This window comes from Sminthopsis crassicaudata, chromosome 3, assembly GCF_048593235.1.
Source record: "Sminthopsis crassicaudata isolate SCR6 chromosome 3, ASM4859323v1, whole genome shotgun sequence".
In the NCBI taxonomy this organism is placed as follows: Eukaryota; Metazoa; Chordata; class Mammalia; order Dasyuromorphia; family Dasyuridae; genus Sminthopsis; species Sminthopsis crassicaudata.
In genome coordinates this window covers 590862777-590882874 of record NC_133619.1, presented here as the reverse complement: position 1 = coordinate 590882874, position 20098 = coordinate 590862777, and the positions used below count along the sequence as shown (strand labels likewise).

The 20098-nt window shown below is 38.0% G+C and overlaps 1 protein-coding gene across 1 annotated transcript in view; it reads right to left on the bottom strand.

Annotated features, from left to right (window-relative positions):
- Positions 1-7032: 7032 nt before the first annotated feature.
- The window catches only part of CDCA8 (cell division cycle associated 8), a 22719-nt gene continuing 9653 nt past the window's right edge, over positions 7033-20098 (bottom strand). Inside the window, exons 4-10 of the mRNA XM_074305193.1 lie at positions 15723-15795; positions 14306-14379; positions 13473-13537; positions 12160-12255; positions 11013-11139; positions 8289-8375; positions 7033-7870 (exon numbers count right to left, since the gene is read on the bottom strand). Coding sequence (XP_074161294.1) covers positions 7826-7870; positions 8289-8375; positions 11013-11139; positions 12160-12255; positions 13473-13537; positions 14306-14379; positions 15723-15795 — 567 coding nt within the window. The 3' untranslated portion in view covers positions 7033-7825. The remainder of the gene's footprint in view (positions 7871-8288; positions 8376-11012; positions 11140-12159; positions 12256-13472; positions 13538-14305; positions 14380-15722; positions 15796-20098) is intronic.

Here is a 20098-nt window from a genome sequence, read left to right as displayed (position 1 = left end):
CAGAGCAATAATAGAATTCATGGGACTTGGGTACTCATCTGTGCTTTGAATTCTGGATGCATTTTCATAAATACAGATATTATAGCTCTTATTGTCTTATCACTCATTGAAGAGAGCCTTGGGCCTATAGTTAAGAAGTTTAAATCTGGTTCTCAGGTACTTAATAGCTATTTGAACACAGGCAAATCTTGTTCTCAGTTTCCTTAACTGTAAAATAAGGCTATGAACAGCATTTACTTTGCAGGTATTGAAATCAAGTGAGCTATTTATCTAAAATATTTATCAAATGAGATATTTATAAGGCACTTAGCCTGGCACATAGTAAGTGCTATATAAATGCTTATTTCCTTCCACTTCCCGAATTGTAAATTCCTTGAGGGCAGAAATCCAAAGAATCAGAGAACTGGAGAGTTGGGACCTCAGTAGGTATGTACTGTAGTCTGATTTATACATGAAAAGAATCCTCACTGTAATATGCCTGATGAGTAGCCTATAATGAGTGGTTATTACATTTAGTGTTATTTCTTCATTTGCCAGATTCCCTTACATCTTTGAATTCATGTCCATTGTTTCATTTAGTGTGTCAACAATCCAGTGAAGTACAATTTGCTTAGCCATGTTTTTTTTTTCAATTTATAATCTTTTTTAAAAATTAATTTTATAATTATAACATTTTTTTGACAGTACATATGCATGGGTAATTTTTTTTTACAACATTATCCCTTGTACTCCCTCTGTTCCAAATTTTTCCCCTCCTTCCCTCCACCCCCTCCCCTAGATGGCAGGCATTCCCATACATATTAAATATGTTATAGTATATCCTGGGTACAATATATATGTGCAGAACCGAATTTTGTTGTTGTTGTTGCAAAGGAAGGATTGTATTCAGAAGGTAAAAATAATCTGGGAAGAAAAACAAAAAAATGCTCACAGTTTACACTCATTTCCCAGTGTTCCTTTTCTGGGTGTAGCTATTCTGTCCATCATTGATCAATTGGAATTCGATTAGCTCTTCTCTATGTTGAAGATTTCCACTTCCATCAGAATACATCCTCATACAGTATTGTTGCTGAAGTGTACAGTGATCTTCTGGTTCTGCTCATTTCACTCAGCATCAGTTGATGTAAGTCTCTCCAAGCCTCTCTGTATTCCTCCTGCTGGTCATTTCTTACAGAGCAATAATATTCCATAACCTTCATATACCATAATTTACCCAACCATTCTCCAATTGATGGACATCCATTCATCTTCCAGTTTCTGGCCACTACAAAAAGGGCTGCCACAAACATTTTGGCACATACAGGTCCCTTTCCCCTCTTTAGTATTTCCTTGGGATATTAAGCCCAGTAGTAGCACTGCTGGGTCAAAGGGTATGCACATTTTGATAACTTTTGGGGCATAATTCCAGATTGCTCTCCAGAATGGCTGGATTCTTTCACAACTCCACCAACAATGCATCAGTGTCCCAGTTTTCCCACATCCCCTCCAACATTCATCATTATTTGTTCTTGTCATCTTAGCCAATCTGACAGGTGTGTAGTGGTATCTCAGAGTTGTCTTAATTTGCATTTTTCTGATCAATAGTGATTTGGAACACTTTCATAATGAGTGGAAATAGTTTTAATTTCATCATCTGAAAATTGTCTGTTCATATCCTTTGACCATTTATCAATTGGAGAATGGCTTAATTTCTTATAAATTAAAGACAATTCTCTGTATATTTTGGAGATGAGGCCCTTATCAGAACCTCTAATTGTAAAAATGCTTTCCCAATTTGTTACTTCCCTCCTAATCTTGTTTGCATTAGTTTTGTTTGTGCAAAAGCTTTTTAATTTGATGTAATCAAAATCTTCTATTTTGTGATCAATAATGGTCTCTAGTTCTCCTTTGGACACAAATTCCTTCCTCCTCCACAACTCTGAGGGGTAAACCATCCTATGTTCCTCTAATTTATGATCTCATTCTTTATGTCTAAATCACGGACCCATTTTGATCTTATTTTAGTATGTGGTGTCAAATGTGGGTCCATGCCTAGTTTCTGCCATACTAATTTCCAGTTTTCCCAGCAGTTTTTGTCAAATAATGAATTCTTATCCCCAAAGTTGGGATCTTTGGGTTTGTCGAGCACTAGATTGCTATTTTTATTCACTATCTAGCCTATTCCACTGATCAACTAGTCTATTTCTTTTGCTTAGCTATGTAACAAATGAAAGGTATTTACTGTTTCCAGTTCTTTGCTACTACAAAAACTGCTATGTATGTTGGTGGATGTAAAATCTTTTTTTGGATCCTTTTGGAGTATCTGCATAATAGTGAGATTTTGAAGTATTTCCTGTTTTTTAGAATTTCAAATTGTTTTTCAGAATGGTTGCTCTAAAGTATAAAGGGCCAGAATGTTATTAACTCAGTGGAACTGATGAGATGATGGTTTTCTAGTTCACATATATACTTAATACTTAGCATGGTGATGTGGTTCTCTAATTCACACATATTCAGTGTGCTGTAATGATGTAATTGTAATAGCATATTTAAGGGCTGAAAGGACTGGAAATGAGACATTCCATCTTTGACCATCCTCCTGGTGGCTCTCCCGCCTCTTACACTCCTGCACTAAAATCAAGACTAGGTCAGACTGTAATAGGCACAGACTATGAAGAAGACAGTGAGAATATATACTTTAGACTTTAAAAAAGATGTAGAGGGCCGGAACTCTGGAGAAGTACATTTGAAACAGGTATACATAAATCCATCAGCATGGAAGGTATTACACAAGCACATAGTAATATAACACAAGCTAATAGTGATATAAACTGTATAAATCAACATAGTGATATAACAAACAATATGAATTTACACATCCATAAGTCCTAGAAGGAGGGTATATAAACATCATACACCTCCTTCAGCAGCCAAGATAGTCCAAAACCAATCTATTGTCCATTACTTCATGTGTTAGGGAATCCAATGATTCCTACAGATTTTGAAGTCCTACAGCAGTCTCATTGACAATTTTAGATGTTTACTGTCATGCTTTTTCAGTGGCACTTGTCAGAGATGGAACCACCAGATGTTTCTTGGGTCTTCTCCTCTCTTCGATAGACAAGGTGAATATGGTTCGTTGGCACCCATCTGATTTCTTCTCTACCTGTAGACATACAAGCAAACTCTCTCCCTAAGCAGTTTAACCTATCTGGTCCCTTCCATTCACCACTTTCTGGGTCTCTTCATATCACTTGGCAATTATCTAAAGACAGTGGAGCTGCTCACACTGGACACTGCCCTTCTGGTGGGTTATAAAACCTGTCTGCTGGAGCCAGTGCATCTTTGTCAAAAATCAAGAAATTAATAGTATAAAGGGCTAAGTTTAAAAGATTACCAAGATTACCTGTAGCGATTTATGTATATCTGTTTCAAGTATACTTCTCCAGAATTGCGGCCCTCTACACTTCTAGTTAAGATGGAGAAATGTCCAAGGCCATCCTGTTTTCCCGATTATACTGCAGTAAAGATTATAACTGCTTCTTAACCCAATATACCTCAGTTTCCTTATCTGTAAAACAAACCGGAAAAGGAAATTGCAAATCACTCCAGTATCTTTGCAAAGAAAACTCCAAACAGGATTAACAAAGGGTCAGACAACTGAACCGACTGAACAATAAAGATTATAAAGGGTATCAGACTGATAGTGATCAATATACCTAAAGAGAACAGTAGGTTTCATCACAAAGCCCAAGACTAAAAAGCAGCAGAAGGCTGTGGGCATCAGGAAAGGGATCTTGTCAGGGAAGCTGCCATGGAATCATATAAACACATGATAAACCTGACCCTGGCACAGACCCAAACTAGGAATGAAAGTAAACAGAATATTAAATGCAATGAAGGAATACATGCAAGAGAACTAAGAATGTGATTTTCCAGATACAAGTAGAGCCTCAGAGGGAAAAAATGATTTTACCACAAGGACTCTGTGACTATAAGAAATCTATATATATATATTTTTGCTTACTATATAGAAGGCAATTCTAGAAGTTGCTTTACATAGATAAGGGGATACTAGAAAGGCACAAAGTCCCTATCTAAAAGGAGGCTCATATTCTAATGGGAAAAGACAACATACTGCAACTATATACATATATGTTCATTGAAATTGGTGGCAATTTCAGAAGAAAGGGGAGAAGGAAATGATGTACAAGCAGTGAAAGGCCACAGAACTGGAAGATGTATGAAGAACAAGAGAGACTGATACTGGATCCCAGAAGGAAGAGAGCATACAAAGACTACAAAGGTAAAAGCTTGTGAAGGGCTTTCTTTCTAAGTCATAGGATTTTGTATCTGATCCAGGAGGTAACAAGGTACTAGTGGGCTTGGACAGGGGAGTGACAGTCAGATCTGAGCTTCAGAAAATCACTCTGGTAGATGGGTGGAGGATGGTCTGGAGTAGAGAGCCTTGAGGCAGGCAGTCCCACTGGCAGCTACTGCAGTAGTCCAGGGGTGAGGCGATGAAGGATGCTGTCAGAGAGAAGGGAATCTGCAGGAGTAATACATGACAAGATTTGGCAACAGATTGGATATATTGGGTTGGAAGGAGAATAGCTCAGGACAGGAATTGGACAACACCATGAAGCATCAGTTAGGCCTTTTTTCATCTTTACCAACTTGCTGATTAGGAGAGTCAATCTGTTGTTTTGTTGCTCACATCCTTGACCTTTGCCACTGGGAAAGGTCTTCATTTAATGCATAATCAAGTCTTGTATAAAGCACTTGCTTTGTCCAGTGCATGACGATGTGAAGCAATGGGGAGGCAAATAAAAGATAGCACCTACTCCCAAGGATTCACATTTTAATGGGTGTAGAGATAGTTTTAGCTGCAAGTCCGAAGGAAAGGCTGCAGTGGCAATATATATAGCAACGCATCTTATTTCATCTCATTTCCATTAATAAAAGTTTCTGAAGTTGGGGGGGACCAAATATTCATACAATACCTCCTGTGTGCCAAGTATTGTGCTAAGTGCTTTGCAAATATTAACTCATTTGAGCTGCTCTTAACCGAGGCAACTGCAAGGTCATACCTCTACAATTGACCCCTCTCCAATGCTGGGGAGCAGGCAGGAAGCAGGACTTATCATGCATTATCCTTCCTGGGGCTCTCAGCCCTAGATGGTCTGCATCAGGGTGAGTCCACGTGGCATGTGCCACCTCCAATCACCCATCAGCAGTGGGTGGTAGTCAGGCTGCTCCCTTCTATCAGTTTTAACATAAATGTAATCATTAATTCATTGATGTTATATTAATATATTAGTGATAATATGTAGTCAACATTATATGTATTAAATGTTCACCTAAAAAACCCCACCAATTATTTTTCATTTACCTGCATAAATGTGACACTTGGAATGCCAGGTTTCTTACTTCCCGATTCTGTCCCACTCCTTACATCACTGCAGTTGGATCATTTTTCCCCTGGCTCTGCACTCAGGCAGTACCTGGCACATACCAGGCACTTGATGTTATTCTACTTCCTCTACATCCGTTTGTTGTTTAGAACAATTCCTCGGTTATCTTGCGGCACCATATTCCAAAAGCACCTAGCTCATCTCCGGGCTTTTGATGCTACCGATTGTTAGCTGGGTGCGCGTTCACGCTTTCCTAGAGATCCACTTCTAATGTACCCTACTTATTACACAAGACCCCTTTTTTGCTTCCTCATCTTTTTGGTCTATTTTCTTGCAAGACTTTTCCTGGGTAGGTCTTTTGTTGTTCTTTTGCTAAACCCATCAGTTTGAGAGGGTGCCACAGTAAATGCTCTCTCCTTGCCTCTCAATGGGGAAGGACATTTCCCTCGGCTTGACTCAGCACTTATGCCAACAGCTGTGGTACAAGATCCGTACAGGGAAAGATGGGGACCATGTATTTGGTATCTTTCCCAGACCTTGGCAGAACAGCCACTTTATATTTATTAACTGTTTAAAACAACAATGACATAAAGGAAGTAAAGTAAAACTGGAAAAGTAAAATAAAAACAGTAGAGCCTGGGAAAATGAGAATAGTGATACTTTCACCAAAGAGAAGAAGCCAGGATAAGGGAAGGATGTTAGGAGAAAGGGTAATGGTTCTTTTGGTAGATGATAGCAGTGAGAAGATGCCATGACCCGAAGCTGATACTCAATGAACACTACACAAGTGGTGAGATGGGCAGTCCTAGCTTACAAACAAGGCCCTCACTTCTCCCAGGCATCCACGAGTTGTCAGACCAAAACTTATCTCCACCTGGGCATCCTGCACACCTGCCAGTGGCTTTCATAAATATCCACAGAAGGCCTGAAGCTTTCTTCCAGCTCTTTTAATATTTGAAGAATATCAGACTTGGGGGGAGGGGCATAGGCTATATCAAACAATACCATACATGCTGGAAAACATTTCCAGTGCCAACATGCACTAATATATGAATCCACATGTATATACTGTGCAGAAGTAGACAGCTAAGGACCTGCTACAGGTCACTTTTTTCTCCTTAGGCTTTCAGGTGTGCCCACACTGCCAGAAGCATTCAAAATTCTGGGGGAAATGCTCAACAGTCAAAACAGCAACATTTGCTTTTGCTTCTTTCACTCTCTTGGTGTGGTTTATCTAGAGGCTTCTAACCTTGCCCTTCCAACACCTGTAAACAGAAAAAAAAATTCCAGAGATGGGAGCTAGCAAAGCCCTACTAATGCTGCTGGAGAAAGGTCAGTGTATTTGGAATGGTCTTCAAGTCCCTGGTAGCTGCATTTTTTTTTTCCCCCTGAGGCTGGGGTTAAGTGACTTGCTCAGGGTCACACAGTCAGGAAGTGTTAAGTGTATGAGATCACATTTGAACTCGGGTCCTCCTGAATTCAAGGCTGGTGCTCTATCCACTGCGCCACCTAGTTGCCCCCTTGGTAGCTGCATTTTTAATGCCAGGAAAGAGCTCCTAGTACCCCTCATCTGATTTAGGCTTAGGCTTGGCCAACAAACATTCCCCAAGCTCACTGCGTCTCTTTCAGACAGATAGGATTGTGACCATTAAAACTTATTTATTGAGTATAAGTACAAAGAATTCCCAATACATTTGGTCAGAAGAAAGGAAGAGGAGAGACACAAGGGCTACCGCTGCAGTGGTCGTTAGGAACATGCTGCAGCTGCTGCAGTTTCCTGTTACTTGCAGCCAAAGTCCTGTGGTATGTGGTACCACTGCCCTAGGTGCCCAAAACTCTGACAAAAATTTGCAGTCCTAAAAATAAACAAAACAGCAGAATTGGTTGGAGGCAAGCTGGAGGGCTCCCCAGCAGTTGAGCACCATCACATCCTTGCCATACTCGCTTCCACTGCCAAGGTTTAGTTGCTCAGCCCCAGTGTGGGGCACATTGGTAACACCCAAGGGAAAGGGAGAGAAAGGAAAAGTCTTTGGGATCCTCAGAGTCCAGATGCTGAGCCAGAGCAGGATATAAGACTTGGCTAGTAGTTGTGGCAGCATGGTTGTACAGATCCCATTGCTGCAACAGACCCTCCTGGAGAAAGGAAATGCCGGAGGTTGACCAGCTGCTGTGGCAGATAGAGAGTGGCTGTACTCAAAACAGTCTTTCTTAACTTTTTGCCCTGAGGGTTTTGGTAGAAAAGGGATGAGAAGAAAGGCATGTGTATTTCCATGATCTCTACTATCCTTCCAGTCAAAAGATCGGTCAATCCCTTTACAAAAACTTTGGACCCAAATAAACGAGGAGCCTGAAGAAATCCTCTGAAGATGGCAAGCTGCATATGTTTAGTCCTATAATAACTGGCTTGGACTTCTTGAAAAATTTCAGCTGCTTCATTTTTGGGTCCGAAAGCTATTACAAATCTGAGCAAGTCGATTCTAAAAGAAAAGTGAAACATGAGTTACCTTGAGAAGACAAGACAGGTATATCCTTTTTATATTTAGGACATGGGCATTTAAAGGGCATGAATTCTCATGCTTGCCAACTCTGTCATCCATGCTGTGTGTCTCCCCGAGCTGGGCATTCCAGCTGCTAGACCACCTTCAATCCAGTGGCTCTACCACCCTGTCCCAGGAGCAGCATCCTTTAAAATGCTTTGAAGGCTTCCCCAGACCTGGGTCTCCTAGGATAACACTCTCCACCACAGCTTAGGGCTTGGGGATTTCAGTAAGACACTCTGACAGATTCTTCTAAGCATAACCAGAAACCAAAGTTTAATGAAAACATTTGACCAGAATAACTTTCCTCAATGGCCAAATGACTGCACTTCAATGAAACGGAATTAAGAAAACTTACAGATAACTTCTTAATGTTTCCCAAGGCCTCTGGATCCAGGTGTGCTAGATCCATCTTTTGTAAATCATTGGCCAATAAGCGCATGCTCTGTAGAAGGAAAAAGGAATGTTAAATAGCATTTAATTATTTTGAATTTATTCTTTATATTTCTTCTACATATGTAGAAATGCACATTTATCTTCTCCATTAGAATTCAATGAGTAAAATGTTTTCTTAGGGATAGGGTGGAGTTAAGATGGTAAGGTGAAAGGAAGCAGTATAGCCTTGCTCTCCATTAAACATCCTCCAGAAAGAACTAGAAAACACACTAGACTGAATTCTGATTGGAAGGCCTGCAGACACTTGGGATGGGGCCTGGCCTGGAAAGTACATAGGAAATTCCAATACTCTAAAGGCAGAAACAGGGGCCCAGCCAGTGCCAGGGAGAAAGAGATTCGTGGAATCCCTGAGCTAGCACTAAATGAAAGAACGGGTATCATCTGGTAGCTCCGTTGCCCACCACCTAGTTCCAATCACAGATCCAGGATAGAGAAAAGCAGTTTGAAAATATTGTATACTGAGCCAGGAATACTAGTACACTAGTTGTGTACTAAGTATGGAACAAACTCTGAAGCAAAATGCAGCAGTGTGATTCTGACTAGGGTCTAATCCCAGCCAGTGTGCTCTGAACATGCAGAACCTCCCATCAGACGAACAGAAACTGAGTTGAGCACCAGCCTAAAGGAAGTCCCACTTATTACAGAGTCCCAGCATTAATATCAAGTCCAAGATCTAGAAGCTAGCTGGAAGAATGAGCAAACCAAAGAAAAGATCCCACCATAAAGAGCTATTTTGGGGATAGGAGGCTCAAGACGCAAACACAGAATATCTCACACACACACACCCCCACCCCTCCACCATCTCAAAGAAAAATGCAGGCTTGGACACAAGTTCAACAAGAAATTTTAGTTAAAGCAAGAATTTTTTAAAAAGTTTAAAAAATAATTTAAAAACCAACTTAAAGTAGAAAGGAAGATAGGAAAAGACAATTAATAGCTTGGAAAGCTGGCACTTCATTGAAAATAACTCCCTGAAAATCAGAATTGACCAAATGGAAGTTGATGATTCCACAAGACATCAGAAAATAATAAAACAAAGTCTGAAGACTGAAAGTTAATTTAAGGATCATTGGGCTACTTAAAAACCACGAACAAAAAGAGCCATGTTTCAAGAAATTAGGGAAAAAAATTGTTCGGCTATCTTAGAACCAGAAAATGAAGTTGAAATGGAAAAAATCTACTTGTTACCCCCTGAAAGAATATAATAAAATACGTGTGTCATTCTTTGTTACTTGTATTCCCAGCACTGAGTACAGTGCTTAGCAAAAAATTGGTATTTTTGATGGTCTAGGAAAAGGAGTTGTGCTTATAACACCCGAGTCTAGAAGCTGGACAAACTGGGGCAGCTGCTAGAAGATAAGTAGAAGAGTTTTCTGGGAAAGAGAGCCCAGCCTATGCTACTGTCTCTACAGAGGTCTTTCTGCTACAAGGTGAACTTGAACATGTTATTTTTACATGAGAAAAGATCTTTTGGGACATAGTGTTTTCTATCTCAGAATATTGGTATAGCTATAGTTAATGACAACAGAGCTTAACCCTCTGTTTCAGAGTTTTAGGTCTAATTAGCACAATGTAAAGCTCACTTTTTCAGGCAGGTAATACCTACGGTTGTGATTTGCATATTTTAAGCTGCAGATCAAGGATGTAAATAGATACAGAAGTGAACAGTTTTTAAGATAGAGATGTAGCTTGCTGGTGGAGTTGCGAAAGAATCCAGCCTTTCTGGAGAGCAATCTGGAATTATGCCCAAAAAGTTATCAAACTGTGCATACCCTTTGACCCAGCAGCGCTACTACTGGGATTATATCCCAAAGAAATACTAAAGAGCGGAAAGAGTCATATATGTGCCAAAATGTTTGTGGCAGCTCTTTTTGTTGTAGCTAGAAACTGGAAGATGAATGGATGTCCATCAGTTGGAGAATGGTTGGGTAAATTGTGGTATATGAAGGTTATGGAATATTATTGCTCTGTAAGAAATGACCAGCAGGAGGAATACAGAGAGGCCTGGAGAGACTTAAATCAACTGATGCTGAGTGAAATGAGCAGAACCAGAAGATCACTGTACACTTCAACAACAATACTGTATGAGGATGTATTCTGATCGAAGTGGAAATCTTCAACATAAAGAAGATCCAACTCACTTCCAGTTGATCAATGATGGACAGAGGTAGCTACACCCAGAGAAGAAACACTGGGAAGTGAATGTAAATTGTTAGCACTAATATCTGTCTGCCCAGGTTGCATGTACCTTCGGATTATAATGTATATTGTGCAACAAGAAAATGATATTCACACACATGTATTGTACCTAGACTATATTGTAACACATGTAAAATGTATGGGATTGCCTGTCATTGGGGGGAGGGAATAGAGGGAAGGGGGGTAATTTGGAAAAATGAATACAAAAAAAAAAAAAAAAAAAAAAAAAAGATAGAGATGTAGCAATAGCACCATTTGAGGCTAGCATGAAGCACTGACTTTAGAATAGGAAAAAACTGGGCAGGAGATGCAGCTGAAAGCAAAAATCAAGGCTTTTACAGGAATGATGTCTTTAAGGTAGGTATAAAGTTCACAGAAGACCCAGAACGGCCCCAATCCCTCTCACATAATCTTTGCTTTCTTTTACCTCTCCTCCACCCACTGGCACAGTAAGGAAGACCTCATTGCTATCAGCCAGGGGGCTACCATTCACAGAGATGTTGTATATCCGCTCTCTGGCTGCAGGAGTACGTAGGCCTGGGGTCTTGAAGATCCTATAAAAACAGGAAAATTTTTGTGAAATCTGACCACTAAGAAAGAATATGAGCACTTCTATCCTAATTCTAGTTCAAGCTGTACTTTTCAAACCACTTACTTTTTTCCTTCTCAAACCACTAAAAGGAGGGTGGTTTAAATTTAGAAAAATTCTAAACAGAATATAACTAAAACCAATTTGCCTGGGAGAAAAAGACTGTAATTAATAAATACACAAGTAGAAAAATAAATTCTCATCTGAATAATTTTCAGTTCCATGAAACTTGGTTGCTAAAAAGGAAAAAAAAAAAAAAAAATCACCAAAAATAAACGGTGGTTATTTAATTTAGAAGAAAAGGCAAACAATTTCCAAAAGTTGTTTAAATGTCACAGGAGAGATGATTTGGTTTTCAAGACGATGGAGATTATTATACAAGAAAGAAAATGTGAAACATTATTAAAATGTTGTCAAGTCAATTTTTTTAAACCTCTGGATCAGAATTAGCAAAAACCAAAAGGGCTATACATGGGGTCTTATTCACTGTAACTTATGCCTAGAGAGAGTAAAATAGCTTATCTGTGTAATAATTTCTTGGAGAATAATAATTATTATTATTTCTATTATTATTATTGTCATTAGTCAACATTTACATAGCATCTCTATTGGCCACACACTGCGCTAACCACTTTACAATTATTTATTCTTCACAACAGCCCTGGAAGGTAGGTGCTTTTATTATACAAATTTTACAGATGAGAAAACTGAGGCAGTCACTAATTAAGAAACTTGCCCACAGTCATACATATAGGACAAGTCAGAAGACAAATTTGAACTCAGGTTTTCTTGACTTCAAAGTGCTATCTCGACTGCTCCCCTAGTTGCTGAGTGCATGCTAAGTGAAGAAGGTGGCAAAGCCTATGTTTCCCTCACACTCTGGAGAGTAAGAGATTAAGTATATTTTGCAAATGTCTGCTCTGCAGTGACTAGTGTTAAATAACCTGGGCCACCACTGAACTTCAAGCAATTTTAAAATACTTACCTGGAATCAAACCTGGGTGTCAGGCCTGGAGTTGGTCCTAATATGGAGAAATCAGTTCTGTCTGTGGCTGGAGTAATAAGACTATTTTGGTTTGACCTGTATTTATCAAGGTAACATTGGTAAGACTTTTTGCCATGAGAGAGAATCTTCAGCTACTTGAATAAAACACCAGTTTAAATTATTCTAATAATATTCTTAGGACAGCCTTCAAAATAGACTCTGCCTTCACCTGCCAGGTTTACTGTATAATTGGCAAGTTTCTGGTTAGCATTTAGCAATCACTATCCCATGGTAGAATATCTGTAGAGAAATATTCTCTTTGAAAAACCATCCTCTAGGGTCATAACCACTTCCAGAAATTTATTTCCCATCTCTCCCTTCTGGAGTCTGTGAACTAGCAAACTGTAGTAGAAGGTTTAAAGCATTCCAACATCCTTTACTATAATGTGAGGGAATTTCTGGGCATGAATTATATAATATAGCCTGTTATTAAGTTACTAAGTTAGAGGGAATTTAAAGCCTTTAGCACCAAAAATCTCTTTCTTACTCTATCCTAAAGATTAAAGGGTGAACAAGGTATCGATATCCCTGACAAGGTTTGAAAAATAAGTTACAACGGGGACGTTAAAAGCCCTCATTGGACAACAATGCACATGACTTAGCACAGAGTACATAACCATATTAAAAAAAAGTGTTACTAAAACAATGATACCTTTTTAGAAACAATAATTTGCTACATATTCCTCACTTGCTGTATACTGAGCCCTAGGTAGGCTTCTTTCAAGTTTAACCCTAGTCCTGAATCTGTCTCTTTTTTTAGTCTAAGAATTACTTTTTTATTGTTATGATCCTTTTCTCAAAACAAAGTTCTTAAATGCACAAAATATTTGGAATTACAAGGAAAACTAATTAAAGAAAGGTGTAATTCCCCCCCCCCCCATCCAAGTTCCTGGAGTTCTTGAAATCTTTCCTGGACCCACTGGATTAAGAACCCTTAACTTAGAAGATCCTTCAAAGTTAAGCTAAATCTTTCCACTCCTGCCTAACCTATATTCCAGTCCAAAGACAAACCAGTGATTAGACTAACTTTTCTCTGCTCTTTCAATATGGCCTTTTTAGAATGCAACTACCTAGCTTAAATCACAGGAAGAAAAAAGTCTAATTTTCTTGTTGCCTGGAGGACAATTTGTCACAGATCCCTACTGTAGAACAGATACTCTGCCTAGGAGTAAGAAGGACTCAGACCTTCTCCACGTTAATATCCCAAATTAACAGGTTTCTAACCCCACCCTTACAAATTCCCCTCCCATTGCCTTTTGTTCCTGCCATTTGCTCGCACTGATTGAGCCCTCTTCTTGGTTGTTGGACACTTCTTTGCCTACGAAAGAAAAACAAACAATATTGAAGTGACACAAAGAAAAGACAAAAAGCCTAAAAAGAAGTCCAGGGGGGAAATTAAGCTTAAATACAAAGATTCATCCTGTGATATCCAGTGACCAACTCCTAAAATCACAGGACCACATCAACTTGTACGTGATATACATCAGTGGCCCTGGCTTATGTTGCAAGTGGCTATCTGGCTTCTTTTGCAGACTCTCGTAGAGAAGACCACTGTCTCCAAACACCCCCTTGCTCTATTTGCAAAAAACTTGGCATGAGGTACTGCCAAATTTGCCTTTTTAATAGTTTTCATTGATAGCTACTGGTTCTTCTCTCTAGGAAAATTAATCCCTCCTCCACATGGAAACACAGAATGTCAGCCAAAAGAGACCTTTAGCCACATTTAGTCAACTCTGCTCATAGTGTTATAAAAAGGGAAAAGTTAGGCCAAGAAAAAGAAAGAGTTGCCTGACATCACATTGCCAGGCAGGATCAGAATCTATGAGGACAGTGTATAGATATCTGACCAGGGGAGGATGTTTAGCTATGAGAAATCACAACCTTCTAATCTCCCTCCAAGGTCCAGCTCTCCTTGTCTTACGTCTTACCTAAGCAGTCTCAAATCAAAGTCATGACTTCCTAAAAGATTCATCTGCCCATGAATTTGACTGAAGTCCTATATTTCAAGTACCATATATGCCTAATTTATTAGCTTTTGATAAAAATTATGATTCTTAACACAGATTTCCAAGGATCCAGTCCTTACCTTTGTAATCTGAGGATTAATATTTTCAGTTTCTTCTTCTTTAATCATCTCAGCCACTTTTGCAGCTTTCTTTGCTATAGGGAATATTTAAAATAGACTGATTACTCCAGATGTGATTAACTTATTTATCCCAATTACTGGTCACTGAAAATAATGAAACATAACCTCCCTTTTTTGGATGTATTAAATAATGATAGCAACTCACAGGCATATATGGATCTTCTCATCACAAAGCCCTCAGTCACATTAGCTACTCCATAAGTAACTTTGTTGGCTGCCTATAGAGTAAAAATACCCCCATTTTTGCAGAGTTTTGTGACTTGCTTGATGTCACACTAAAGTTGTACACATTTTTTCTGTTTCCATTATCTGTATTAAAGTAACCTAAAAACAGGCAATTCACTGTGACTGGCTGCCTAAAGAGCAGACCAAATGGCTTAAGTGAAATTTTTTTTGAGGGGCTGGGAAGCAAATAACAATTTGTAACAACTAGTAAGTATTATCATCTTTTTCAAGAACTAGTGCTTATTCTATTGCAATAAGCTGCCTCTTGGCCAGACCTGGGCTTTTTAAGACAGATTATTTTGACACCTATACGGATGGTAGACTGAAGAGACTAGAAGTACGGAACTCATTTAAGACCTAACTATAACCACTGTTCTGGCAAAAGGAGAAGATAGTGTGTCCAGAATGGAACTTATGGTTCAGGATGAATTTAAGATGCCAATGGGACATCCAGGAAGAATCCCAATCTCAGAATTGGGACTCCAGCAGATTATTGTTCAATCAATACCTCTACTTGACAAGGAGATCATTCAGCCTTTATTTAAAATTTATCCTGTTTTGGGAAACATATCTTCTGATATTCTATGTTTGGACAATTCTAATTGTTGGAAAGCTTTTCCTTATATCTAACTCTATTAGAGAGCTAAAAAGTAGTTGATGAAGAATTATTCAAGATACAGGCCAGTAATAGATAAACACACATATACACACACGTGTGTGTGTGCACACATACACATACAAGTCATCTGAAAACAAACAAACAAAAAACAATATTTAAATTCTTGGGAGCTGATTAAGATCTCCAAGTGGGCACATGTAAATAGAACATAGTCTATAAGTGAATACTGGGGAATACCTACAGTAAAGGGCCAGAAAATGTGTGACTGATTCCACAAAGGAGACTGAAGAATCATCACATGGGAAGGAGATCTAGGAGATTTTATGTAATAGAAACTCAAATGGCAGAAAATGCCAAAGGCAGGGTGATTAGTTGAAGAAAGGTCAAAAAGGATAGGGAATTAAAAAAAAAAAAAGGCCACTGGATTTCATCAGTTAAGAATCATTAGAGAGAGCTGTTTTAGAAGAATAGGGAGAAAAACCAAATTACAAGGGATTGAGAAAAGCTACCAACCTTTTACGACTTTCAAGGGTGTCTGAATAGCTTCAGCTGTCAATTTATTTATCTCAGTGATATCCAGGTCAGCCTGAAAGAAAACAGCCAGAGGCATCAATATACACAATTAATGAAAAATATTGGCTGATGTATGTGTTCTCTTAGAGTCTCTTCCTACCTCTGTCATCTTGCAGTGACAGACTATCTAGGTTGCTATTGCCCTGTCCAAGAGGACAGTTTCACTCAGTGATCTATACACTCACACTACTTGTGAATACGGCTACAGGGAACATCTAATAACAATCCTTTCAGCATTGAGCACAAAAACCAGGCAGGATAATATAAGACTTGTGTCTTAATTAAAACTGGTCTAAAATCATGAAGCTTAACATATTACCTAAGCATTTAATACCACTTTATCGGTTAGGTTAAATATTTAATAGCCAAATTTTACACACCCACACACACCACCTCCTCCCCAAAACAAAACAAGGCTACTTTGCTGCAGGTACTTAGCTTGGTGCTAAGGATTAAAAGATAAAAATGAAAATCTCTTCCATCAAAAAGCTTAAATTCTATTGTTGTTCTACAAGAAATAAGTAGACTTATTTAAGAAAAGCCTAGAAAGATTTACATGAACTGATGATGTTGAGTGAAGTGAGAACAGGGAAAATATTGTACACAATAACAACAAAATTATATGATAATCAGATGTGAAAAACTTAGCCTTCTCAGCAATACACTGATTCAAGACAATTCCAATAGACTTGGAATGGAAAAAATCATCGGCATCCAGAGAAAGAGCTATGGAGACTGAATGCAAATCAAAGCACGATATTTTCATCTTTTTCTTTTTCATGGTTTTTCCCTTTTGTTCTGATTTTTTTTCCCACAAAATGACTAATATGTAAATATGTTTAAAATGATTTTATGTGTATAACCTGTAGCAGATTGCTTGCTGTCTTGGGGAGGTAAAAAAGAAAAAAAAAACTGCAACTCAAAATCTTACAAAAATGAATGTTGAGAACTATCTTTACATGGAACTGAAAAAACAAAATACTATTAAATGAAAAAAAAATAGCAGTTTAAATTTTGCTAAATTCATTATGTACAAGATTCTATGTTGCATACTGAGAATATTAATAAGAAAATAAAAGGCAGTCAATGCCTTCAAGTTATATTCTTCCAAGGTTTATAGCTAGATTTGAATGTATTCTTTCTTCCTTATTTTAATAAATTCTAACAATTTACAAAGGAGTTTCCTGATACCGATTTTATTTAAATATGCAAAAGGTCACATGAATTCTAAGATGTATAACTGAGTACTTTATCCAGCCAAGATTTTCCCATAAAACTTTGCTAAGTTAGTACATCTATCTGAACAAATGATTATAAAAGTATTGAAAGCAGAAGAAATTTTAGAAGCTATAAATTAAACATTTTGGATGTTATTTTCCCTCTTGTTTCAACCATTTAAAAAATTTAACATTATCTCTTTCCTTTAGCCTATTCTTTTTCTTTAAATGATTTTCCACTGTCATATGAAAGAACTGTGGTTTTCTCTATCTTTCCCATCTTCTTAGACTAGAAGGAAATAGTACATATCACAAGGACTTTAAATGGTATTGATCTCTTCTTTCTTGCTTACCAGGCTATTTCTTATAGAAAGAAATTAAAATAAAAGCAGTTCAGCAAAACCAACCATACCACCAAGCCCAATAACATAGAGAAGCATTTCATAGCTATGGTTCCCCCCACCCTCAATTCTGGCAAAGAAGGGAGAAAGGCATATCTTCATTTCTCTTCTGTGACAAGTTTGATCATTATTATATAGACATTTAGTTTCCAAATTTGTTGTTCTTTCTCTATTCCAGATTTTATGTATTCTCCCCCCCTAATTTTATTAAAAGCAGTCACTGCCCTTCTTCTATTCTCTCAGGATCTTAAACTTCGGGAAATTCAATCCCATTCTCCAAACTCTGCCTTACTCTATATATCCACCGAGTTGTCAAAACTTGCTATATATATCTCTCACTCTAAAACATCTTTCAGGTCTCACAAATACCATTTTAATTCAGGCCCTCATCACCTCTAAACTAGAGTATTGCAACAGCATTCTTGAGTGGACTTTCTGCCTCTAGTCTGCCAGTGTAATCCCAATAGCCTCTAGGATTAAATTCCTCTATTTAGTTTTGAAAATCTGGTCCCAATCTCCTTTCTGACCTTATTGGACATTACTCCCTCTTATGTACTCTATAATCCAGTCAAAATGGCACTTTTCTCCATTCCTCCCGTACTAATTTCATCTCCTATCACTGTGCCTTTATATCAGTCATCCCCCAATACCTGGAATTCACTTCTTTCCTCCAAGAGGCAGCTCAAAAATCATCTGCCTTTCCTGACACCCTCTCTAAAGTAACAGTGCCTTTCCTTCTCAAACTACCTTGCATTTTAACTACTTTGTATTTTTTCTTTATCTTTCTCTTGTACTTGTGATCTTCCCCATTGTAATAGAAGTTCTTTTTGAGTAGATTTTTTCCATTCTTTGTATTTGTATCTCCAGAGCCTAGTATGTTTATAGCACATGGTAGACATTTAATAAATGTTAATTAATTGAAGGTTTCCATGTTTTGCTCACTTCATTTTATATCGATTCATATAAATTTTGTGATTTCTTCATATTATTTCTTATGATGCAGTAATTTTCCTTTATGTACAACTAGGGACATGTACTTTGATTCCAGTTTATTTGTTACTGATAAATATTTTAGTATAAATAAAACCTGTATCTCTATTTATCCATCCATTTCTACCAATCTATTCCTGTGGCCTTCTACTGCCTGCAAAGTAAAATTTTAAAAGTCTTCTGGCTTTTAAGCCCTTTATAATCTGGCCTCTTCATATTCTTCCAAGTATTTTTACACTTTAAATTTTTACATATTTTACAAACAATGATTTTGGTATCCTTGCTGCTCCAGGGACAAAACATTCCATCTCTGGCTTCATGGATTTTCAGTGATTCTCCCTCAAGCCTAGAATTCTCTTCCTCCTCACCTCTGCCTCTTAATTTCCTTCAAGTCTCAGATAAAAACATTATCTCTTCTAAAATGTCTTTTCTGGTCCTCTTTAATCTTGGTGCCTTTCCTCTGGGATTATCTAATTAAATTAACTATATATTGTGTTCTTGTACATAATTGTTTCCCTGTTGTATCCTCCTATTAAAATTATGAGCTCCTTGAGTTCAGGAACTGTCTTTTGCATTTCTTTATATGTACATGTCTTAGCACAGTGTCTAGTACATAAGAGATGCTTTAAAAAAAATTGTTTTAATTAGCCAACATTTGTCTTCTCACTTTCCCACTGTTTCATAGAGAATATTAACTATTAGAAATAAGTATGGTCAATTGAAACAAATGTCCATAATGCTCTTAACTTACCAACTTCAACATCCCCCCTCCCCAATTTGTTTAATTCTGAGTCTTTCACCTCTACCAGGAAGACTCTGCCTTAGACTCCCACTCTATGCCACCTCAAAAAGAGCTATAGTTTTATATGTCCTCAGAATTTGTTTTGCTTAGGACTAATCTCACCCTTAATCTAATCTCCAGCTAATTTCCCTTCTGCCCTTTCCTCACTTTCTTATTGAGTAAAATGGATGTTTGTGTCAGAGTTTGTGTGTGTTCAGAGGAGAGTGAGATTCACAGGCCATTCACTCCCCCGCTTCTTGTTTGTATAGTATTTGTATTTTGTTTATATGTTTGTGTATTTTAATTATTTCAGTTAATTTTCCCAAAACTTTCCTTTATCTTCTCCTTGAAGTGCATTCCTCTTTCCTTCCCTATTCTTTCCTTGAGAATATCAAGGAGTTTGTTGCTTGAGCAAGGTTTTGTAACTGCTAGGCCTTGCTGTTAATTCTTTTCCAATTCTCTCTTCTAAGGCTCACATTTCTTTTCCAATGTTTTCCTCAATGCCCTCATTCCATCTAGAAAAACATATCTTTTGCTTCATCGTTCCCAGGATCCTACATGAGTTTTTGCCCAAGTGGTGTTTTCCTGAGCCAATGCTTGTGGATATTACTCATATGTATCTTGAGCATCCCTGCCACCACAAAAGGTCATTTGTTGTGGTTCTTTTGGTATCTGTCCCTTTTCCTAGTACTAGGAAGTAGATCCTGAATTTGGACATGATGTAAAGAGCTGGACTCTTCTTCAGCACTAGAGGGAAGGTCTAGGCTGTTTCTGATCTTGCTTTTTTGGATGCATTGAATGTGGAGTTATTCCAGGATCTCAGGGATAGGACAGTGACTTGTAAGCTTCCAGCACTCCCTAAACATTCTGATCCAGGGCAAAATCTGATTTCTGTCTCCTCCCCTTCCCACCCCCCCATTCTGAGCT